This window comes from Hippopotamus amphibius, chromosome 13, assembly GCF_030028045.1.
Source record: "Hippopotamus amphibius kiboko isolate mHipAmp2 chromosome 13, mHipAmp2.hap2, whole genome shotgun sequence".
NCBI lineage: Eukaryota > Metazoa > Chordata > Mammalia > Artiodactyla > Hippopotamidae > Hippopotamus > Hippopotamus amphibius.
Genome location: NC_080198.1, coordinates 41,941,164 through 41,965,820, shown reverse-complemented (window position 1 = coordinate 41,965,820; position 24,657 = coordinate 41,941,164). Strand labels below are relative to the sequence as shown.

The following is a 24,657-nucleotide window of genomic DNA, read 5'->3' as shown; positions in this document are numbered from 1 at the left end:
GGACCACAGCCACGCTATTTAATTATACATATTATATTGTCTACGGTTGCTTTGCATTATAATGGCAGGGTTGAATAGTTGTGATGGAAAGACCCATTAGCCTAAAGTATTTACTCTGGCTCTTTACAGAAGTTTGCTGGTTCTAGGTAGTTGTTACCCACCAAATAAATACAGGCACACCTCATTTTATTTCGCTTCACTTTATTACACTTCGCAGATACTGCGCTTTTAACAAACTTGAAGGTCTGTTGCAACCCTGTCTGTGTTGAGCAAGTCTACCGGTGCCATTTTTCCAACAGCATTTGCTCACTTCGTGTCTGTTACATTTTGGTAATCCTTGCAATATTTCAAACTTTTTCATTATTATTATATTGTTATGTGATCTGTCATTAGCAATCTTCAATGTTACTATTTGAATTGTTCTGGGGCAGCATGAACAACACCAATATAAGATGGCAAACTTAATTGATAAATATTCTGTATGTTCTGAGTGCTCCACAACCCTGCTGTTTCCCAATCTCTCTACCTTTCCTTGGGCCTCTCTATTCCCTGAGATACAATAATATTGAAATTAAGCCAATCAATCACCCTCCAGTAGCCTCTAAGTGTTCAAATGACAGGAAGAGTAGCATGTTTTCTCTTTAAATCAAAAACTAGAAATGATTAAGTTTAGTGAGGAAGGCATTTCAAAAGCTGAGATATGCCAAAAAGCTAGGTTTCTTGCACCAAATAGTTAGCCAAGTTGTGAATGCAAAGGAAAAGTTCTTGAAGGAAATTAAAAGTGCTACTCCAGTGAACACACGAATGATATAAGAAAGCAAAACAGCCTTATTGCTGATGTGGAGAAAGTTTTAGTGGTCTGGATAGAAGATCAAACCAGCCATAATATTCCCTTAAGCCAAAGCCTAACTCAGAGCAAGGCCCTAACTCTCTTTAATTCTATGAAGGCTTTGAGAGGTGAGGAAGCTGCAGAAGAAGTCTGAGCTTAGCAGAGTTTGGTTCACGAAGTTTAAGGAAAGAAGCCATCCCCATAACATAAAAGTGCAAGGTGAAGCAACAGGTGCTGACATGGAGGCTACGCCAGCAAGTTATCCAGAACACCTAGCTAAGATAACTTATGAAGGTGGCTACACTAAAGAAACAGCCTTCTTTTGGCAGAAGATGCCATCTAGGACTTTCATAGCTCGAGAGGAGAAGTCACTACCTGGCTTCAAAGCTGCAAAGTACAGGCTGACTCTCTTGAGGGGCTAATGCAGCTGGCGACTTGAAGTTGAAGCCAATGCTCATTTACCACTCTGAAAATCCTAAGGCCCTTAAGAATCATGCTCCATCTACTCTGCCTGTGCTCTATAAATGGAAACAAAGCCTAGATGACAGCACATTTGTTTATAACATGGTTTACTGATTACGTTAAGCCCACTGTTGGGACCTACCACTCAGAAAAAAAGATTTCTTTCAAAACAGTACCACTCATTGACAATGCACCTGGTCACCCAAGAGCTCTGATGGAGATGTACAACCAGATTAATGTTTTTTTTTTTCACGTCTGCCAACACAACATTCATTCTACAGCCCATACATCAAAAAGTCATTCTGACTTTCAAGTCTTATTTAAGAAATACATTTCATAAGACTACAGCTGCCATAAACAGTGATTTCTCTGATGGATCTGGGCAAAGTCAGTTGAAAACCTTCTGGAAAGGATACACCATTCTAGATGCCATTAAGAACATTTGTGACTCATGGGAAGAGGTCAAAATATCAACGTTAATAGGAGTTTGGAAGAAGGTGATTCCCCAACCTTTGTGGACGACTCTGAGGGGTTCAAGACTTCAGTGGAGGAAGTCACTGCAGATGTGGTGGAAACAGCAAGAGAACTAGAATCAGAAGTAGAGCCTGAAAATGTGACTAAATTGATGCAATCTCCTGATAAAACCTGAAGGGATAAGGAGTTGCTTCTTATGAATGAGCAAAGAAAGTGGTTTCTTGAGATAAAATCTACTTCTGGTGAATATGCTGTAAAGATTGTTGAAATGACAACAAAGGACTCAGAATATTACATAAACTTAGTAGATAAAGCAGCAGTAGGGTTTGACAGGATTGAGTCCAATTTTGAAAGAAGTTCTACTATGTGTAAAATGCTATCAAAGAGCATTGCACACAATGCAGAAATGGTTCTTGAAAGGAAGAATCAATCAATGCAACAAACTTCATTTTTCCATCTCAACCTTCAGCAACCACCACCCTGACTAGTCTGTGGCCTCAAGGCAAGACTCTCCACCAAGCAAAAAGATTATGACTTGCTCAAGGCTCAGGCAATGGTTAATATTTTTTTAGCAATAAAGTATTTTTAAAATAAGGTATATAGGAATTCCCTGGCAGTCCAGAGGTTTGGACTTGGCACTTTCACTGCCATGGGCTCCGTTTGATCCTTGGTTGGGGAACAAAGATCCCGAAAGCCACGTGGCATGGCCAAAAAAACAAAAGCAAACAAACGAACGAAGAAAAAAAATAAGGTATGTACATTGTTTTTCAGACATAATGCATTGCACAATTATTAGACTACCGTATAAACATAACTTTTATATGCACTGGAAAATCAAAAAATTCATGTGACTTGCTTTATCGCAATTTTCACTTTATTGCGGCTGTCTGGAACTGAACCAGCAACATCTCCGAGGTCTGCCTGCTTCCCCTGCAGAACAGCTCAGCGTGACCTAGATGATCAGTTACAACTCACCCCACCCCAACCCACATCTGTGGCAGTGTATCCTCCTGTCATCTGCTGCCTGAGGGTTATTTCACCACAACCTGTGTACTCCACCATTCTTCAATTATCATAAACTGTGTGGTGTTCACAAATGGATAACCACTGAAAATAAATTTTAGAGCAATGCTCTTGTTTATACACTTCCAGGGATTATATTATGCTCATGGTATATTTTCAGAGTAGTTGACTGTATTCTATCTGTCCTCTGACAATCGCTCATTCTTGATTGTACATATAGCAATGACTTGACTAAACTTGAGTTGTGTTTCATGTGTGGTCTTCAGGCCCTTCCACATAAGCAAATTTCCCAGGTAACTGCGGCTTGTTCCTAAGCAGAAACACACTTTAACCATTTGGATGGTTAACTTCGAAATCTTAAAAATAAAAGTAAAATCAAAAACAACAAAAAAGAGATATTATAGCTGTTTCTGTCTTAAGTACAATAACCATCCATTTCTTTGGAATGATTTAGAGTCATTACCAGGAACACCAATTACTGGAGTGTGTTAGGTAATGATGTCCTCAGGGGGTACAAAGATTCACTGGGCTCTCACCCTCACGTCAACTGGCCTGTGCAGACTATCACAACTGTAATCCTGGCATCTCCTTTGTGTGGTTCTTTGTCTTCCTCCTCCATTCCTGGCTGTCATTTCTGTGACTACAGCTACCAATCTTCCCAACATACCCTCTATTTACTACTGCTAATTGGCTGTGGGCTGGAAAAGCAAATAAAACTAAATTTTGTTAGATTTGTTTATAAAAGAAAGGTATTCATTTTAGGTAACAGGCCTTTTAGGGAACATCAGCTGTGCTCTCCTTCCTACCACACAGTCCTTGAGGGCTGGGAGGCCTGTCTTTTCATTAGGCCAGTGCCTGGCCTATAGTAGCCACTTAATACCTGTGTTCACTACATGAACATAGGAGTAAAATGTATGAGCTTTGTGGTCTCTGGCCCACCTCTTGGAGGACTTGTTTGATTACTTTCAGGGCCGTGGCCATATTTTAGACGGCAGAGGGTGCCCTCAATAGGACCATGAAATAGGTGGACTGTGACTCTTACTCAAGTTTCCAGATGTTCTACCTTTAGACAATGTGAGACCAAAGGGTGGATGGAGGAGCTGTGTTTTCCCACTGCCCTTCACTGGTGAGAGCCTGTGATCTGGGAAAGGACCCAGCCAAGTGTGTACCTGGCACAGCCAGACACTAAGGGCTGAACCGAAGAGGATGTTTCAACCCATGCTTTAGAGTTCCGAACAGTCCAATCAAAACCAAGGAAGGCATGCTGCTCTAAAAAGTATACTTAACCCCCAGTCCCCCCAAAAGCAATGGAAGTAGCTTTCCTTACATTAGCCAACTGAAAATCTGAGAAATGTGGAGGGAAACCCACCTTGAAACAAACTGTACACATTCCCTTCACTCTGCCCCTAGTAACAACAACAGAAAAGGCAAATATTGACCTCTTTTCCTTTTCAAATTAGGGAAATTCCAATCCTTGGGGTTGAGGCTCTTTGCCAAGGACCCACTCCTGATGTGAGTCCTTGTGTGAGAGGAGGTGGTTAGAACTGGCTGCTCAGCCTCTGGGGCAGGCCCACAGGGAGGCTGGTGGGTCCCAGAAGCCTCAATATCACTCTTGCCAGCCCGCTCATACCTCAGAGGGGCAGCCTCCTCTAGCTTCTCTCATCCCATGCCCTTGCCCTGTTTGCTTCCTCAAGCCCTCTCTCTTCAATTCCACTCAAAAAGACATGCATGGAGTAGCCACTAAACGCAAGGAACTGTGCAGGACACCCAGGGATGACGAGGACAATAAACGTGTGTGTGCTGCCCTGGTCAGGCCCTGCCCTTCCCTCTCCCAGCTCCCAATCTTGAGAGCTTGTTTGGAGGTTCCAGCAGGGGAGCGCAGCTTACTCGTATACCCCTGACTGAAGAACGGTCCTCCTCCATCGGGGAAGGTCGTCCCCTTTGACCGAGTGAGCAGCTTCGGGAGGGACGCACATGGAGCGGTGAGGGAGGAAGGGGACACCCGCCCAGCCAGCCAGATCAGCTGAATCAACCCTGGTGATCAATGGGGTGATGGATGTCGCAGCCAGACCGCCCTCACATCCCCAGCTCCCAGTCTGATAAGACTAGTTTTATTTGTCTTTTTTTTTCTACTAACCTGCAAGTCCCATTTTATTTAGCTTTATATCTTTGTATCTGCCATGAGTGCGTGCTCCAATCAATGGTTCCTGAGTGAATGGATACATAAACCAGATAGACACACTCCACGATAATCCTAACACACAGGTGTCTAATGAACAGCACAACAGAGGGGCAAACAGGACCCCTCCAACCACCCCCCCCAACCTGGAACTGAGATAGACTTTTTCATGGCAAGGACTTCTGAGGGGTGGGATGTAAGTGGGGCATGGAGCCAGGCGAGGTGTACTGCTCAGACAAAGGCAATGGGGTGGGTGGACCTGGCAGGGAGAGAGGTGGGGCTGGGGCTGGGGGTGCTGGATGTCTGGGCCTGCATGTATGAGCATACACATACATGGACTTTGTTGGGAATGGGGGAAGGGTAACTGGCAATGAAGCTTTAAAAGTAGGGAGAAGGTTGTGTTTTAGAAGGCCTGGATTTCATGGTGAGTTGGAAGTTTACTCTGAAGGTACTGGTGAACCACTAAAGTTTATGAGGAAAGTTGTGAGGGGAATACGTCCACGCTGTACCAAGGCCACTCTGACAGTGACAGGCAAGACAAATGAGATGGCTTTGAGACCAGAGGCCAACAAGCCCAGGGAGGCACTAAGGCAAGAGGCCTGAGTTCTGGTTTGGTGGAACTAGGTTTTCTGTTCTTATAAGTGGCTACCAATTTTCCAAAGAAAGACTGAGAACAATGATCATTTTGCAAGTTAATTACAGGCAGAACTTGGAGACACTGCCAGCTTGGTTCTAGACCACCACAATAAAGCGAATATTGTAATAAAGTGAGTCATGAATATTTTGGTTTCCCAGTGCATATAAAAGTTGTTTACACTATATTGTAGTCTATTAAGTGCTCAATAGTATGTCTAAAAAACAATGTGCATACCTTAATTAAAAACACATTACTGCTAAAAAATGGTAACTATCATCTGCACCTTTAGTGAGTCTTCATCAAAGATCACTGATTACAGATCACCATAGAAAATATAATAATGAAAAAGCCTGAAATATTGCAATTACCATAATGTGATATAGAGACACAAAGTGAGCAAATGCTGCTAGAAAGTGGTACCAATAGACTTTGCTCAATGCAGGGTTGCCACAAACCTTTAATCTGTCAAATTAAATTTAATTTGTCCAGGAGGAATGACCAAGCAGGAAACATGAATTCTGCTTCCTACTCCCTCACACACATTTCATGGACCTTAGGAGAGGTCACTTCAACTTAGCTTTAATGTCTTCATCTCTCAAGTGAGTGGGGAGGACTAGTTGTCTAGACTTTCTGCCTCCTTTTTTAAAAACCTGAGAAACGGACTCTTTTTTAAAAACCTGAGAAACTTCCACCCCTGAGAGCCCATAATACCCATTTTTTTTTTCACACACTTTGGCCCTCAAAAACAGCCTTTCGGCAAGAGACTGTAGGGACCAGCTGACCTCTTCCAAACTCTGGTCCAGTCTCTTCTACAGATGGGTAAAGAAATGAAGCTCAAGGAGTCAGCTGATTTCCATAAAACAAAGAGGCGGCTAACTTCCTTTCTAGGGCTAATGGATGGTACCTACTCGTTGCTTATGTGGCCATCTCCCTATATTAACTCCTCCTTCCAGGAAGTCTGCGACCCAGCAGGAAACGCTTTAAAAAGGCAACAATATATTACTGACTTAGCTATCCAATTAATATTTGTCAACGAGTGTGATACTCTCATAGTATGTGGAACCCTTCGTAATCAGGCACATGATCTCACTTGACACCAAACTGCCCCTGGCCTCTGTCAGGGTAGGTTCCAATATGGGCATTTTGCTTGGCTGCTGCCACAGTGTGGGGCATGAGGAATGTGGAGTGGGACCCTGACTTTCACTGAAGGTCTACTATACTGGGCTGTACACTAGACGCGCCTCATCCTGCTCTATCGTTACATCTACTCTACCTTGTAGGATAAGTCCTCACTTTCCCACCCCTTTTAGAGGTGAGGAAACTGAGGCACTGAAAGATTAGCCTATGTTCATACTGCTAGAAAGCAGTGGAGACAGGATACACTCCCAAGCCTGCTCTCATTCCACAGCCTACCTACCTGCTCACTACAAACATTAATTTTGCCCATTAACTAGAAACAAAAGGGGGAGGGGTGCTGATGTTCCTACCAGTGACCTTGGCTTATGTGCAGTTTGAATCTCTTGCCCACACATGGTCATGCAGAGATGGCACTATCGGGTGGGCCACACGCAGCGCTGTTCATAGACCACAGACACGAACTTAAGCATTTTGTACTCTACGGTGGGGCCCAAGCTGAACACCAACCAACATTCAGAAGACTGATCCTGCCTTAACTTAGGAAGCAGGAAGGCTGTGCAGCTTCAGCCAGGAGAGTCACCCTACGATTGAGTCCCTAAAATCTGTTTCTGCTGGGGAACACTTCCTGTAGTGCAGAGTTCCAGCACGCTGCTTTTTCTGAGGGAAAGCCCGCCCACGCTAGGCAGAGACCAACCAGCAAAGGTTCCCACCCAAGGGTGCTGAAAATGGCACCTGGTCCCACATTGTGTCATGGGCATACATGCAGCCACTGTGACATCACCCAGGCAAGAGCTTGGCTTTTTTAGGGACTAAAAGCAAAAGTGCTTGGAGGGACCTGAAAGAGAAGTTAGGGAAGGAGAAGAGAGAACCAGTTCCTACAACTGTACCAGGCTTCAAAGAGGGGAGCCATTTTGCTTTCAGGTCCCTTCAGATCCCACCCACCCCAGGCCCTGAAAGTGGCAATATAAGAGCAGAGCCTTGGGAGGAAACTGGGCCCGAGGAAACAAGTCTCTACAAGTCCACAGCCCCTGCCTGCCAGGCAAGGCATCTGTTAGAGGGCTTTGGAGATAGATGGGAGACTGGTGCTAAGTGGAATGAAGACTGGGCTTGGAATCAAGAGGCCAGAATTCTACTCTCCACCCTGCTGCTCACTAACCTCATGATTTGGGGCAAGACAGTTATCCTCTGTGGGCCTCTGTTTCCTCACCCATAAAACAAGAGGGAAGACTGAGCTGACTGCTAAGGTCCTCTGCAGGGCTGAGATTCTGATTCCCCTGTTCTCAGGAATAAATTCAACCTCTTTGTTAATTTCTTGCATTTTTTATTATCAAAAGTATCCTTTAACTTCCTTTCTCCATTCTTTGTTAATGTTCAAAAAGAAACCCACCGTGGGAAAGCAGGGCGGGGTGGGGGGGATGAACTGGGAGATTGGGAATGCCATGCCATTCATACATTACTAATAAGAAAAAAATATCAAATTGTACACTTTAAATACATGCAGTTTATTGTAAGTCAATTACATCTCAATAAAAGTTCTAAAAGAAAAGAAACCCACCAACTGTCTGCTAGCAATTTTCCTGAGCACATTCAATTTTTTCAATGAAACATGGCATGTAATTACCACTTCCTTTATTCTTTCATTTAATGCTTTGCAGGGTGAGAAAAGCACTATCAAAATATATCAAATATTACAAAGTGGTAAAAGAGAGAAGTCTTAAAATCCAAAGTTAAACATGACCATTTTTCAGTGTTTAAATGTCTATATCCAAGATCTACTGTGACTTCTATAACCTGATAAGATAGGCATTTTCATGTAAAACGAGGTTTAGAGAGGTTGACTTGCTCAAAGTCACAAAGCAAGTTAGTGGCAAAGTCTAGATCATTGGAATAGATACCCAATAGTCTTTCCACCATAGATCATTATCTTCCTAGCCAACCTGGCTTTCTAGATTCTCTGCTACTCTTTCTTGGCTTAGAAATGCACACTTTGTTCAAAGCGAAGTCAGAACTTATTGCAACAGAACTGCAGCCAGAACTGTACTTGTCCCACTAGGGTCATTTTCCTAAGGTGAAAAATCAATCCTACCCTAAAGCGTTCCATCCCCACTGACCCTGAACAGGAGATATTCATGTCTCAGGTAGACCAGAAAATCCGAATAGTTCAATCAGCAAGTCTCTACATATGAGGAAGGTTACAGTTTGGAGGAAACTATGAAAAGAGGGAGTTTTCTTGGTGTTTCCTCACACTGCCCAGATGAAAGACTGAATTAGGTGGGACATTCAAGGTAGTCGTCTCATCTTTACAGTCGAGAGCCACCAATAACCTGGCCATTTGTCTCTGGAAATCTGCTTTTGAAGAGGAAGACAAATGATTTTAAAATGCAGAAAACAGGAAGAAACTCAAGGCAGCATGACATTAGCCTCCTTATTTCCCCCAACAGGTCAACAGCCAGATATCACGGCGTTTCTAATTCAGCTTCTTTTACTTTCTATGGCTATCGGGGTGTGTACATGTGTTTAAATACTTCCAGATTTGCTAATCAGGACATTTGACTCCCTTTTCTCACACATGCCCTAATTTAAGACATAGGAAGCACCCTGCCATTCTCTCAAAATGAAACATACGTGAAGACCCTTCCTCTAAATGAGAATAAGCTTTACCCATGTATTCCCATCAATTTCTCTATCACTAGAATCACAAGTTATGATTTCTAGAACAAGATAGATAGACCTGCTGGCCTATGACAGGTTATTTATACCGAGTATTCTTTAAGACAAGCCACAGGCAAGATAAATGCAAAGTGTTTAAAGGAAACAGATCTATAGGGAAAACAATAGCTTGCTTTTGCTTTTCTGGGGTGCTGGGCTAATTGTGAGAATGCAAAGGAAAAGGCCTAAAACTTTGCTACCTCTGTTTAAGACTGGGAATAAAATGTTCCCTTGCTGGGCTTTTAAGAGGTCTCTTTTAAGAGGTCTCTTTTAAGAGCTCTCTGCAACTTCAGCACCACAGACTCAGCACTGCCCCAAGCTCTCCTGTAATCGACTTCTATTGCTTTAATTAACCAAGTCTAGGTGGGACAGATTTACACTCCATCTGTGTAATGTTACTGTTGCCCTTGATGCCTGGCCTGCACAATTAGCACCTTTTTATAGGCCAGCCTCTCACCTAATTACCACGTGTCTCAACTGAGCACTTTATTTTATTGTCTTGTTCATGTACTAGTTCAAGAGCCTTGGCTGCCCAGTTATAATAAATCTTAAACTCCTTTTAAGCAGGTGTGTGCTTCAGTTTCTTACTTCTTCAGGCCCACAAGAACACTAGGGACACACAGGCATGCAAACAAATACTTCCTGATTGTTTGAAGAGCTTCTAGATGTCTATTCTTGGAGTAAGCACATGGTTGAAATCTTGGTCTCCATGCCTATCTCAACCCTCTGTACCAGATCCATTGGTCTTCTCTGCTGCTGAGAGCTCTCAGCTCTTTTGAGTTAAGCTCTACCTGGTTTATATGTAACCTTTTCCCTTACCTAAAAGAGTTGGCTGAAACAGATACAGGAGCTTCCCATCAGCACCACACTCAACGTTCCTCTAGAAAAAGGTACAGACTCCTGGCTTTTGGAATTAAAACTAACTATAGTTTATATAGGGCATTACCAGTTCCATAACAAATATAAGCCTCCTTCAAATACTCTGGTGAATGAAATGAAAGGGGATACCTACATAAGGGGATGGTTAGGAATGCAGGTATGAGAGCTAGGTTGTCTGATCTTAAATCCCAGCTCTACCACTTACTAGTTATGTGACCTGTGACCTTGGTCAAGACAACCTCTCTGCACCTCAGTTTCCCAATCTGTAAAATAGGATAATAGTAACTGTCTCATAGGGCTATTGTTAATAGGACTGAATCAGTTAGTCTCTGCAAAGTGCTTCAGAACAGTGCTTAGCACATAATAAGCACTATTATAAGTTACTGTTAGATAAAAATAAGAGTACAGAGATTCAGAACAGACAGACCTACAAATCAGTATGGACCCAAAAGAATCTGACAGTGATGGGAAAACAAGCTGGTTAATAGAATAATATGCCATCCTTGGCGTTCTGATTTTCTGGCAAACATACAATCTTTGAATTGTTTCAGTAAACCAAAAAGAACTCTGAATTTATGGGGTTTTTTTGAAACAATGAACACATTATCATAACAAATGTGATAAAAATGTTCTGGTTGCATTAAGGTAGAACAATTAGTGAAGATGTCATTGTTTTAGCAGGGAATTTAAAATGAACATTCTACTGTTTACACCTCTTATATCTAGTTAGTCTAACATGTCAGACATTGTTCATAATGTTATTTAGCAAATACTGCCAACCCTTCTCCAGCAAAGAATCTTTAGTCAATTATCAGGGGAACACTTCAAATGTATGTTCTATATTTTTAAAGATGCACTGAAAAGATTTTTATACAAAGATGATTCCATGGTATCCAAACAGAACTTTCTTTCGATGTCTTTTCTGATCTATTTGCTGCCACTTTTTAAACCTTCAATCCTCTTAAATATCCAAGCTACTAAAATTCCACATCCAGGGTCTCTCCTTTCTGGGCAATCTCTAGCACAAGATATCATTTTTAACATCAGCAGTCCCTTGTTATCTCACCACCGAGGTCCGCACTAGAATCCAGGCGTCCAACCACATACAAAGGCATCTATGTGCCACAACAGGTGGGGCACCTGTGCTTTCACTAGGGAGGAAACCCTTCCGGTTTCACCTCTCCTAGTTTCCCTGGAGGGCAAAGTTCGACATTGCAAGATGTCTTCCCTGCAGGTGCACCTGGAGAGAATTATGTAGAGACATCAGAAACAACTAATGTCCAGTCTACTAAGATGTGATCATCTATTTTGGGGCTCAACAGTTTAGTGCTTAAGAATGTGGGTAGGTACTTCCTCTCCATACCCTCCTCGGACCAACCTCCCTATCCCACTGTGTTCACTGGTGCCACTGTCATAGCTCTTAACCACCACATTCTGTGGTTATCCTGATCCTGGGGCCTTCCCCTCTGCCTGGGGAGCTTCTCTGGGCAGAAGCTGTGTTTCACTTGTCTTAGTGTTCCAAAGCTAGCACAAAGCTCCCAAGAGTTATCTGTGAAACTGTATTTAAGCTACTAAGAAATGCCAAATGTTCTTCGGATGATCAAGCTGTCAAGGGTTACTTTCACTTTTGAGAACAGGGAGGTTCCTCAAAAATGGGGCATTTGGAAAACTCATCAGATCCCCTCTTTGTTTCTATCATTTTGGATTAACTTTCCCCCATTTATCCACGTGGCCCCTTTAAAATCTGTTTCGTGCCCTGTCAGCCCCGCCTTAATGGGCTCCTTCAGTGACCCCACATTCACCTTGCAGGTATCCTTTATGGACATTCAAGGCCCATACTACTACTTGGCCGTGACGGGAGCTGGCATTTTTTTTCGTCCACGGCTCCCAGAGATCATCCCATCAAGCCGGGGCTTACAGTCACTGCTGGGAAACGCCGGGGACGCCTGGGCACTTCGCCCCCCGCCAGCGCCGACCAAGGCTCTCCCCTCTTCTCTCTCTGGGACAATGCTCCAGCAACCACCCGGGGCAAGGGGATTCTGCAAGGTTCCGGGTCAACGTTCGCTCACCCAGCCCCAGAGGGGTGGGGGTGGGGGAATGCCTGGGGTGAAGATGCCTCCGAACTAGCGGGCATTCACTCCTGGCCCAGACCCTTCCCACTAAGAACGACCTAAAGAGAAATTTATCGCCTTTCTTTTCCACCATTCTAGGGACCAGAGAAATGCAGGAAGGAGAGCAAGGAGACAGCCCCTCAAGCCAATCACGACGTCCGCCTCCCCTCACTGGCGGTCGGTCTCTCTCTCTCTCACACACACGACCTGCTACTTTAACTCCAGCTCTGAGCAAACTGCGCCGCACGCCTCTCCTACTGCGAGTCCTCCAGCTCCGGCCCCTGCCCGCGCCTCTCGTTTCACCCCAGCTTTTTCACCCAATCCCAGTTTCCTCACCCAACTGACCGTGAAGCCGGAGGCAGTTCCCCAGTCCCAGGCCTCCGGTGGGGCTCCGGCTGCCGCCGCCGTCCTCGCTCCCCCTGCAGCCCTTGAGCCGGGACCCAGCCTCGGGCTGCAACGATGGCTCCCCGGCACGAGGCGCCGCGGCTCCTTGGACTTGGCCAGACACAGGGCGGCGCGCAGGAGAAGCCCATCGAGCTCCCGGCGGTGGCGGCGGCGGCTGCTGCTGGAGCGCCGCCGCGCAGGCTGATGACGCCCGGGCGCGGCGCGGGGCGGGGGGAGGGGGGCGTGGTCGGCTTGGGGAGACGCGCGCGGATGACGTCGGGCAGCGGGGAGGCTCGGCAGCATGGCGTCCGTGGTGCTGAGCGAGGCGGAGAAGGTGTACATTGTGCATGGCGTTCAGGTAGCGGCAGCAGCGGTCCTGACGCGGACCGCCGGGTTCCCCTGGCCCTGCCGGTCGCTGCCGGCCGTCGGTTCGCCCGGAAGGACTGCGGCGGACTGGGTTTACTTTGTGATTAAACCGCTCTGAGGCCGGCGTGTGCAGCTTGAAGCCGGCAACGCGGGCTTATTTGGGGCGGGCGGCCAGCATCCGTTTAGAACTGTATGCGCGCTTGCATCTTTCTGGGTATGCAAGGTTCCAAACCCGGGTAGGGAGCGGTGGGCAGTCCCTGATTCTGTTAAAGCCCCTCTCAGGCTTTGAAGGCTGAGCTGTCTCACTTTTTAGATACATATTCTATCATACTTTTTATATCATTGAATCTTTATAACAGTCCTGAAGGTATGTATTATCTCTATTTTACATATAAGGAACTAAGCTCAGAGAGGTTAAGTCACTTGTATGAGGCCACAGAGTAAGTGTGGGGTGGTGTTACTTGAAAACTGGGTTTGCCTCTTGGTGAATGTCAAGCCAAAAGACACAACCAAGCCAAAGATTGGGAGAAAGGATTTATTTCTTGAAGCAAGTAAGGGGACACTGGGGATCTTTTCCAAAGCAGTGTCTATCTGATTAGCAAAATTGGAGAACAAGCTAAGGGCACATGCCTATTCATGGAAGGGCTTGAGCAGAGGAAAATTTAGTATAAAATTGGGGTAAAGTCCACAGAGTGCAAGCTTTAGTTGATTCCAGTCACCCAGGGGCAGAAAAGGTTAACATCACCGTTCATTGTTCCTCAGATTGTGACTAGTTATTTTGGGGTCTTATATTGTGGTTACCATCTGGGTGGGGGCCTTAGTTCTTGCACAATAATTCAAATATCTGTATCAGATCGTTAAGCATATCCCTTGAGGAAAAACTAAGGCTCTGTTTTATCTCAGAACTATTATTTCATCACTGCTTTTCCTTTTTTCCTGCATTCTTTAGTGCCCTCAAGATCATTAATTACAGAGACCTGTTCAAGAGCAAGCATTATGGTCAGGCTTAGATCACAAAAAAGGCCTAAAATGGTTTCTCTTATGTCCAGAAAGCCATGCCTGGTTCTCTTTTTCTGGGGCCCGCTACCCTCTCTGCTTACAGTGGAGCTGGGATATAAAACCAGATCTTTTTGATTGCAAAGCCCAACTCCACTCGCATGCCACTTTCCCTTTTTTTAAATAGGGACCAAAAGGCAAAGGCCACAGAGAATCCCCACTTCTCTTTCTCTTTCTTCTGTCCTCTGAAAGCACGTGGGGGAAAAAAGGGGGAGAGCAAGTTCTGAACCCCCACCATTTTTCTAGACCTTAAATAGTATGTGGCCATATGTTGTTATCTTTTTAGGTAGCATTTTTCCCACATTGTTTCTAAGTTTCTGTGGAACCCTATTTTGCCTTTCTTTGTACAACTTTTGTTTTACTAACTTGTAACAAACTGATTTTTATATTCAGGAATTTGGGGGCAGATTTCAGAATTCCCAGAATTGGCATTTAATCTTCTTTTGGGGTTTGCTTGACTGGCTAAATATGTGCTTTCTTCCTCCATGAAAAGATGTTGCTAACCTCCATCTTATCCCAGTGATTCTGAAACCTTGAAGCGCCTTTTTACTCACAGAGTACAGCTTCCAGGGCTTTACCTGGATCTTCTGAATCAGACTCTCTGGGAGTGGGGCCTGGGAATGGGTATTGTCTTAAATGTTGGGAGATTTTGATAGTCACCAGATGTTGGGTCATGGGCAAACCACTGGCCTGGTCCAGCCTGGAGTCTGCTGCAGAAATCTTTGCCCCTCTGCCGGAGGTTGTTGCAGGAAGCGGGACCCCTTCCAGCGCTTGAGAGTGGGTTCTTGTCTAACACTCAGAAATGAATTGTGCAAGGAGACACACATGCTGACAAAGCAAGAGACTTTATTGGGAAGGGATTCCCTGGGCGGAGAGCAGGAGGGTAAGGGAGCCCAGGAGATCCCCCAGGAGGATTGCTCTGCCATGTGCTCACAGTTTCAGGTTTTATGGTGATGGGGTTAGTTTCCGGGTTGTGTCTGGCCAATCATTCCTCACTCAGGGTGTTTCCTAGTGGCGTGCACGTCAACCAGCCAAGATGGATTCCAGCGAGAAGGATTCTGGGAGGTTAGTAGGACACATTGACCTTTTCTGAGTTGTAGTTGGTGATAGCTTGTTAGTTCAGTGTTCCTTACCAGGACCTCCTGTTGTGAGGTAACTCATGCAAATGGTTACTATAGGATCTGGCCAGGGTGGGCGGTTTCTTTCAGTGGTTCCCTTAAGAAGATCACATGGCTTCTGCATCTGTTTGAATGAGGACTTGGAATCAGACTGAGCAGGGCTCCTTTCCCAGTTCCACCATTTACAGTGAGAGTGATTCTTACCCGAGTAGCTGAGCTAGCTCCCCCTGTGTAAAATGAGAACGTATCCATCTGGAGGCAGAAAGGGATTGGGAGGAATGATGAGAAAAGAGAATATGGACCACCTGGCGTGTGGTCAACCCTGAAGAGAAGTTGGCTCCCTGTCAAGATTTTTCCATCAGAAGTGTGGCTTTGTCCAGAACCACCCGTCCTGTATCCGCAACCTTCATAGAGATCCCATGAGGGCTTCAGCCTATGGCTGTTGAGAGTTAAGCTCTTTTGATTTGGAGGGCTAGAGGTTGTTAAATTGTCTCAAGGAAAGGAGGATTTGTGGCCAGGCGTAGAAAGTCCCTAGGAAGCTCTGGGGCACTGCCTCTCCAAGGGCTCCAGCATGGATCACCTAGACTGTGTGACTCTGCCTGTCTTTATGTCTCTGGTGACACCCCTACTTCTCTCTGATGAAGGGTCTCCCTTCTCTGCAGCCACTTGTTGTCCAGCTGCCCTCCACCTTGGCACATGCCACCAGCCAACCTTTACTTCGGTGAGGCCTCTCCAGCTTCCCTCCACACCATAACCTGTCAGCTCCTCTTTAACTCCCTTTCCCTCCCAAGTATTTCCCAGATCAGAGATCAGGTTCCAAGGAGAGAACCAGTTTCACGCCCCAAAGAGCTGGCCACCCTCTGGATTGTATGCCTTTGGGTCAGGCGCTTTGCAAGGTGAGCGGGATCCCATCCTAAAGGAACGCGGGCCCACCCAACAGGCTTGGAAAGTGGAACGAGGACAACATCTCATTTTGCCTGCTGTGTCTTGGGCCGGGGCCTGCAAAACTGGGCCCTTTCCAAAGTGGGGTGGCTTTCTAGTAGGGGAGGCCATCTGGTCTCAGTTCTCCAGCAAGCTCTGCGCTCTTGCACAAGCCAAAGCAAGGTAATGGCGGGGCAGGGGTGGGGCGGGGGGGGGCGGTGTTTAACAACATCTCAGAGGACCACTTTGAGTCTAAATCCTCCCAAGTGTGTTGGATCAGGAGAGCCGACTGCCAGCTTCTATTAGGGAGTAGGACTGGGTTACCTGGGTGTGAGGAACAGCAACTCTGGGTTGGGTCATCTCTCCTGCCCCTGTCACAAACAGATGAAACTTGGCACCTCAATGTCCTCATTTGTAACCTCTCTCCAGGCTGTTTTTGCGGATTCGGTGAGTTAATACGTGCGGCCAGAAGCAGAAGGAACTGCCGAGCGGGGACTCCTGTGTGCTGCACTGTGCTGAGGATCCTCCTGTAACTGTAGGGCTGGGGTTTATTCTCACTTTCTAGACAAAGAGACTCAGAGCTGTGGAGGAACTAACCTGCTCACAGTCACAAAGCTGGCATGGAACAGCGGAGTTTTGGGTTTTTTTTTTTTTATGTGACTCACTTGGAACAGCAGAGTTTTAAATATAGGTTGAAGGTGACTCCATGCCACACCCAACCAGCTGGGTGGTTGTGAGCACACAGGTAACAACTTGAAAGTCACCAGGGGTCCTCCGAGCATCCAGAAGCCCTTTACCTAGAAAGGTGCTCAGTCCTCCCTGCTGAGAACAGGGCTCCGCTCCCTGGTGTGGTCCCTCACCTGTGGACATCTCTCTTGATTTTTTAAATGGAGCTTTCACTTCAGGGCAGCCCGTGTTTAAGTGTTCACACATGGATTGATACCTTAGCTCCCAGGTACTACAGATGAATAAACATTGTGGTAGGGTGTCAGGCTCTGAGCCAGGCCAAGCAGGTTTGGGCTATTTCCTAAGCCTTTTATGAGAAAAAGTGGATTTTAAAAAAGTCCTGTGTGCAGTGATTCATGGACTTTGTTTTTCTCCTGTTGCATGCTTTTTTTCTATGAAAAAAAATATACTTTATACATCCCTGGAAAGGGAAATTTGTAGCTTTTTGGTTATCTCTTAACTTGTCACCCTAGCCTTCTTGACTGAGCCTTCCCCAGGGGGCAGAGAGTGAGTCAAAGGCTGGATAGGCAAGCTCTGGTGAGGCCCAGTTTCCTGACACCCCTCCAGCTCCATCTTGGAACAGTGGGTTGTCACTACAAAGGGTTGTGACTAGAGTGAGTGGTAATGTAAAGCAGTGATGGGAAGCCCTGGAGGCTTGTGGCCTCTCTGCTTTCACAGTCATCACCATCATTAGGACCAACTGGTATAGCCAGCCATTTCATCCTTTGCGGGGGCCTGTTCTTCCTCCTTTGTACAGTGAAGAGACCCTTTAGAATGCAGGAGACTGTGGAATTGTGGTTAAGAGCTCTGGCTTGGAGTTCAAGTGCTATTTACTGGCTGTGACCTTGAGCCAGCCATGTAGCATCTTTCAACCTGATCCCCATTTGTAAAATGGAATGAAAATTTGCTATCTTACATTATAGTGTTATTGTGAGGATTCAGCGTGTTAACTGTATAGTGTTCCTAGCACATTATCTGGTAGACAGTAAGTGCACATTAAATATTAGCTATTAGTTCTTGCAAACAATTATGGCTATTTTAGTTTATAGATCCACAGATTAGAGAAACACCTTTGAGGCCATCTAATTCAACCTCTACTTTTACAAGTCAGGAAATTAGGTTAGAGGGGAAGCATTGGGGTTAGGGCTAGTCCTAGGTCAAGCACTTAGTTAATGGTAGGACCCGGCCTGGAGCCCATGACTGACGCTCCTAGTGATTGTTCACACTTGTGCCATACCTACAGCCCACCAAGGACTCATTGTAAATGGTGTTTCTGGGCCAGGTTTTCACTTTCCTAGCAGGGCACACCTGGGGAAGGGGCAAGCAGAGATTGACCTAGGATACTTTCATGTGGGTGGGGGTGGGTGGGGTGGTGAAGAGACAGTTTTGGGATTCTCCAGTGAAGAGAGCTTACTCTATAGAGTTCAGGAGACTCATCTCCTACACTTGAAATTCTGTTGCTTTTCAAGAGTCTCCCCAGGCTCGAGATAGGGTTTGCCCCCAGGGAGGGGATGGCTGGAAGAGGATTGGCTGCAAAGGGACTTCAGCCTGATTCAGGATGTTTATTTTCTCTCCTTTAACAGGAGTTGAAAGAATGAAAGAGTTGAAACATGACAGATGGTAGTAGTTGGTACTGGGTGGCGGGAGTATGCAGTGTTTTCCTTTTCTGTATTTTAGTTTCTCAGAATAAAAGTCAATCAGATATGCAGTTAGCCAAGTAGTTGAAAGATAAATTTCTGACAGATACATACTGTCAATCAGATATGCACTTAGCCAAGGAATGTAAAGATAAATTTCTGACAGATACATATTTCAAAACAGGTTTGTTTTTGTTTTGTTTCTGCTTTTGTTTTTAACATTTTAAGGAGCATTAATCCCTTTGAGAATCTGATGAGGCTAAGGATTTTTTTTTTCTGAAAGAAAGAGCTTTCCTAAAATGTTTGCAGAGAATGAGGACAATCTCTGAGCGGATGTGGAGTGATTTCCTGCATACGTATTGTTAATTGTTTTAAAAAAGAAGCAAAGTGTAAAAGAGTATCTGTAGTATGCCATATTTTATATAAGAAAATAAGAGATTAAAAATACTCTTATCTGTTCATTTGTGCAAAGAAAATACAGGAAAGATGAACTGGGAACTAAAGAGACTGTCTACCTACCTGCAGCTGATGAGAGAGGGTGGGGGGGCGGGCAGGAAGAGAGGGATGAGGGGAGAGTGACATTTCTCTGAGGACACGTTTTCTGATAGTTGACTCCTGGAGCTCTGGTGATAGTAATTAAAAGTAGCCAGGATGTGGGGGACCCAAAATGGAACCCCAGCAGTTATAAATGAACCCACAGGGGTACAAATCAGTAACAGAGGCAAAGGAAGGATGCGGGGAAGACAACTGGAAACTATTTTGAGTGGGTGCTGTAAGGCTAAAGACAAGAAGAACTCTGCACAAATAATGTATTAGTAAATTTGTTTCTCATAGGGGTATGGCCTAGCAATTCTGAAACTGTATATACAGAGATTTAACAAATATATAAATACATTGTAGATAATGAGAGCCAGGTTTCTCCCTGTCTGAGACAGAAGTTACAGGTAAGACAAGGAGGAAGGTTAGAACCAATTCTCAGTATGAACACATGCCTTTTTAATAGATACTTGGATACAGAAATAAATATAGGTGTGTGTATATGCATGGGTTACTATGCATACTTTTATTTTCTAGCTCTATTCTACTGAGAAGAGCTAGAAGCAGTGATACCCAGTAGCAATGAACCTACTTAGCACCCAGATCCTGGTTTTTAAGTACTATTCTCCAATGAAAGGAGCCAGGGCTCCTTGGGAAAGGGGCTGATCCCGGTGCTAGGGCAGGGAAAATACAAGAGACTGGAATACCTTGTGTTGTCAGAAGTAAAGAAGTGTTCAGAAGAAATTGGAGACATGTTGAGAGAATGCAGGAACCAACCCAAAGGAACTCCCAGTGGCCAAATCTGGGACACTTTGAGCAACAAGATAAATAATGGGAGTATTGCGTTATAACCACAGCATAAAGTAGACATCTATTTTAGATACCGATAGAAGTAAATAATTGAGGAAGTATTGATAAATAACTGGGGAAAAGGCCAGGCAGTACGCAGATCACCCTGAAACCCATCCTCTGCAGCAGGGATTGGCAATCTTCCTATGAAGGGCTAAATAGTAAGGATCTGGGGGCTGCAGGTCATGTGGTCTCTATCTCAGCCCCTCAGCTCTGCTGTTGTAGTGTGAGAGCAGCCACAGAATACCTGAGTGAATGGGCATGGCTGCGTTCCAGTAGAAGGGCTTACAAAAACAGGCAGCCCACAGGCCTAAGTTTATTGACCCTGTTCTAGAGAATGCCTGTTTTAGAAGTTGCCAGTTAGTTGTTTTTAGCTGTTTGCAGAGTAGATCTGGAGGGCTACAGCCAAGACAGTTGTACCTGTAGCTCTGACAGTCCATACTTCTTGTGACTTCAGAATTGCAAATTTGGAAAGAAACAGCTTTTGTCTTGTCTCTTGTTCAGATTTTGTTTGTGTGTGCCTGTTCTGTACAGTGGTGTGTATTTTGGACGTTGCACTCGGACAGGCCTGGGATGGAAGCTGACTGAGCTGTGCTCTCCCTAGCTTTGGGACCTTGGACATCAGTCGTTTAACTTCTCTGAGTCTTCATTTCCTCCTATGTAAAATAGTAATGTTATTAGCTATGAGGACAGAATTTTTGGATGAATCACTAAGACAAAAGGGGCTGTTGTACCACATATTTCTCTAGAGGGGAGAGGAGTGAGTCAGTTTAGGAGTCTGTTGAAGGTTTAGGACCATAGCCTCAGGATTTTGGTTGTTGCACTCAGGAAGACCTCCGCGTGGATGGCCGTGGCTGTGAAGACTACCGATGTGTCGAAGTGGAAACTGATGTGGTGTCCAACACGAGTGGGTCTGCCAGGGTCAAGCTGGTGAGTACTGTGGCCACAGTCTGTACCAGGTGGAAGAATGGGTGGGCTCTAGGGAACCAGCTGCAGGCCCCTCTGGGCTTTTGGAGTGCATATTGTTCCAGGGGAAATCTAAGACCCAAGCCAAACTCTGCGAGAGGGTCTATATACATCTGAAGGACCGCTCACCTTCTCAAAGGACCAGTTTCCAAGTTCCAGCACTGCTCCTAAGCGAGTCCCCTGGAGGTGTATGTCTGGGAGAGGAGGGGGGTGGTTGGGTGCCTGGCTGCCTGCCCTGAGTGAGGACCCTTCTTGCATGTGTCTGCAGGGTCACACAGACATCTTGGTGGGAGTGAAAGCAGAAATGGGGACGCCGAAGCTGGAGAAACCAAATGAAGGTTACTTGGAGTTCTTTGTTGACTGGTCAGTACTCTGTAGATGTTTTTAAAGAAAAATGATTTAGAGGATAGAAGATTCAGAGAATGAACCTCTGGTTTCCTGTTGAGCCCACTTTTATTTTGTATTTAATCATCATTCATCCAGCCAGCAGGTATTTACTGAGTTCTCCTGTGTGTCAGGCCCTGGAAAATGTGGAAGGAGGCCTTGGCTCAGGTCCTGCCCTTGTCCTAATCAGCTGGCCCTCACTGGGCCTCATTTTCCTTGTCTGAAAAAGGAGGGTGGGTTGTCTGCCAGGCAACCCAACACGTGGTAGTTATGAGACTCAAATGAAATGATGGGTGTTACACAGCTTTGAAAAATATCAAATATAGCTGATAAGGGTTATTTGATCTAAAAGGCCCTGTTTCTCTTCCTGCTCTAGTTTTGCAGAAAACTTTTCATGGCTTGCTTGGCAGAGCAAGGACCAGGGCCAGCCAAGCAGCCTGACAGGCTGAGGGGGTGGCAGCTGGGCAGGCAGTGTGGGCACTGGGAAGAGCAAAGACTCTGCAGTTTCTGCAGCCAGCCTTGTTGCTGGCTTCCTTGTCTGGCCAGCTGTGTGACCCCAGGTTACTCAGTTCCTCTGTGCCTAAATTTCTTTATCTGAAAAATTGAGATAATAATACTGTCGTGATGATGAGGAAGCAAAGTAATGAAAACAGAGTGAGCATCCAGCACAGTGACTGGTTCGGCGGGCTTTCAGAAGTGTTCTTTCTCTCCCTCTTGTTACCACCCCTTCTAAGGGTTGGGACTTTTTATTGGATTGCCATCCCAGTCTCATCTTCTGTCTATAACTCCTCTTCTAACTAGGTGGTGACAGCAGACCTTCTTGAGGTGGGTAAGACTCTCTATCGGCTTACACTAGGTGCAGGTATATAATATTGGTGCTTTACTTGGGCGGGGCAAGACACCCCCACATTCATTCAAAGATTTCCTGAAAGGACTCACAGGACTTAGTATATAGCATGTAGTTGTACTCAGAGATATGATTATTACAGAAATGCAGCAAAATGTCTGTGATGATTCTGCGTAAGAAAACCCATGAGAGATTCAGCACCCAAGATTTTGATTGGGGCTGGTCACATAGGCATCCTCTGCTTTACACATACCAAAGTTCTAGACTCCTGAAAGGAAAGCAGGTGTTTAGCATAAGTCATGTTATTTGCACAGTCTAGGCACAGTGGACCCAGTTTACTGTTGACTAGGTCCACTCTGAGAGCTAAGTGCCCAAATGTTAGCTGAGGGCCAACCTTACAAGCAGGCTCTTCTAAAGGTAGCAGCCTTGCACCTGCGATGTCCCACCTTTACTGCAAAGATGTTAACCCACATTTGCACAGCGAGTTATAGTCTTCCAGTCTTCACTTCCAAACACAGAAGTTGATCCTCCCAACACCCCTGTGAGAGAGACAACAAAAGGGGTTCAGAGAGGGTAACTGATTTCCTGGGATCACAAAACTAGTAGTGCCAGTTCAGGTATATCCAGCTCTGAGTCTTTGCCCTTTCTACTTCATGTAGCCTGCAGAAGCCAGCTTTAGAGGGATATCCTGCTTAGAGTTTCCAGAATGTGTCTGCATTCATCTTTCTTGCCGATTTTCCTTCCAGCCCATTTCTGCCCCTGGTCCTGGCCCCCCGGAGCAGTCTCCTCTTGGCTCTGCCCAGCTGTTCTCAGCAGTCTGAGTTGTCCAGTGGAATTGGTCCATCCTTTAAGTTGCTGTGCTTGATGGTTTTACCTTGTTTAGGCCTCCAACTTATCCTTTCCTTTGCTCGTGAAGGAAGAAAAACTGCCTCTCCTGCCTTGATCTGCCTGATTTGGCTCAGTAAACAGTCACTGAGGAGCAGACACCATGTGTTAGGGGCTGTAATTTGCTTTCCTTTTTTTCCTCTTCATTATCTTCTGCCTCATTCATCTTAGGCAGACCAAAGGCAGTCAGCCCCACCACACCAAAGAGAGGGTGTTGCACTCGGATACTTGGTATAGGAGACACGTTGCATTGTGGCTCTGTGTCTGAACATGACTCCAGGTTATCCTGCTGCTCTTATCCCTTTCTTGTCCCAGCTGTAAGAGGGTGCCTCCAGGGTGGGAGGAGCCTTTGAGCTGCCTCTTGCCAAGATCTGGCTTCTAGAAGTAAGCCTCTCTCCTGGCTGAGAGTGGCTGCCTACTGGTCTCTTTTCCTGCTTTGTAAGTTGCAAGAGAACCTCACCAGGCCCAGAAACTCCATTTTTCCAGGGAGTTCTCCTGAATCTGTTTTCGAAGTGGCACCCTTCAGCGTCTTTGAGTGCCTCCGTGTGATCAGCCCAGTGGTAGAATCACCATGAGAGATTCACAAAACTCCATTTTCTAGAGAGGTTATCAAGCACCACTGGCTGCCACCTTTATCAGAACCTCATTTGCACCTTCAAGGAGCAACTCATAATTGTGTAAACAAATAAATACCTTTGTTTCGATCCAATGAATAGGAATGGCTTCTGGGCACCTGTGGCTATGCCCAGCCATGAGGGTGCTACCCCTGACCCCACTCAGGCCCCAAGTATGGGGCTTCTGCTGGAGAGCTCGAGGCACGCACCCATCCACAGGCTGAAACAGGGCTATTACCCAGTGGGAGGAAAGTAATTGGGTAGTGGCGGGGCCCCCTCCTGCCTGCCTGAGCCCAGCTTGACTTTACTTACCAGCGGCTTTCATGTTTTGATTATTTAAATTCCCAGTGGTAGAGAGGTCACAGAGAACTAATTGCTTTTCTGCTAATTCCTTCTGCTTCTGTTTGTCTACTTGGAATCATATATGGAGCCTGGAGTGGACACCTTACCCCACCCCAGTGATTTTCCCTGGGTCTTAGAAATGATTCTCTTTGGAAAGGGTACCCGCAGCACAGACCCTGATCCCCATATCAGTGGAGGAGGAAAACTTTGGGGTTCCCGAGCCCTGCTCCAGAGGTGCTTGGCGGCACTTTGACTAAACTGAGAGCAAACTTGGACCTTCTAACTCCTGTCTCTGTGTCTTTGGTTTGTTAGTTGTAGCCTGAGAATAGACCATTTTAAATAAGAACTTTGAAACTTTGGGAAAAGGTGATTTCCATCTAAAGCCCTGAAGGTCAGAATTTAGTGAGCTGGTGTGTCACTCTGGTTACCACCAGGTGGCAGTCCATCAAGTCACTTCTCAGCTCTCTGGTCACCAAGTGATGGGTTTAGGAACTGTGTTTGATCTCTCAGAGAGGCTTTGGGTTTTAACTGGGGGAGGTGAGGAGAACACGTTTCCTTCATAGACATTTCGGTGTGCCCAGCACT

General features: G+C 45.6%; 2 protein-coding genes and 1 long non-coding RNA gene across 6 annotated transcripts in view; 1 reads left to right on the top strand and 2 right to left on the bottom strand.

Annotated features, from left to right (window-relative positions):
• Positions 1-13,032, bottom strand: part of ZDHHC3 (zinc finger DHHC-type palmitoyltransferase 3) — a 57,819-nt gene extending 44,787 nt beyond the window's left edge. For 3 of the 4 annotated variants that reach the window (XM_057704422.1, XM_057704426.1, XM_057704424.1), the window contains exon 1: positions 12,786-13,032. The gene's annotated coding sequence lies outside the window, so the exon portion shown is untranslated. Of the gene's footprint in view, positions 1-12,776 lie in introns of all 4 variants that reach the window. The other variant, XM_057704423.1, reaches the window with a different exon arrangement.
• Positions 13,033-13,060: 28 nt separating this feature from the next.
• Positions 13,061-24,657, top strand: part of EXOSC7 (exosome component 7) — a 29,816-nt gene continuing 18,219 nt past the window's right edge. Inside the window, exons 1-3 of the mRNA XM_057705507.1 lie at positions 13,061-13,182; positions 20,863-20,964; positions 21,269-21,363. Coding sequence (XP_057561490.1) covers positions 13,126-13,182; positions 20,863-20,964; positions 21,269-21,363 — 254 coding nt within the window. The 5' untranslated portion in view covers positions 13,061-13,125. The remainder of the gene's footprint in view (positions 13,183-20,862; positions 20,965-21,268; positions 21,364-24,657) is intronic.
• LOC130834757 (uncharacterized) lies at positions 15,094-16,871 on the bottom strand. The gene is made up of 3 exons (XR_009048756.1): positions 16,610-16,871; positions 15,569-15,616; positions 15,094-15,488 (listed from the first exon to the last, which is right to left on the bottom strand). It is a non-coding gene; the product is annotated as an uncharacterized LOC130834757 (long non-coding RNA).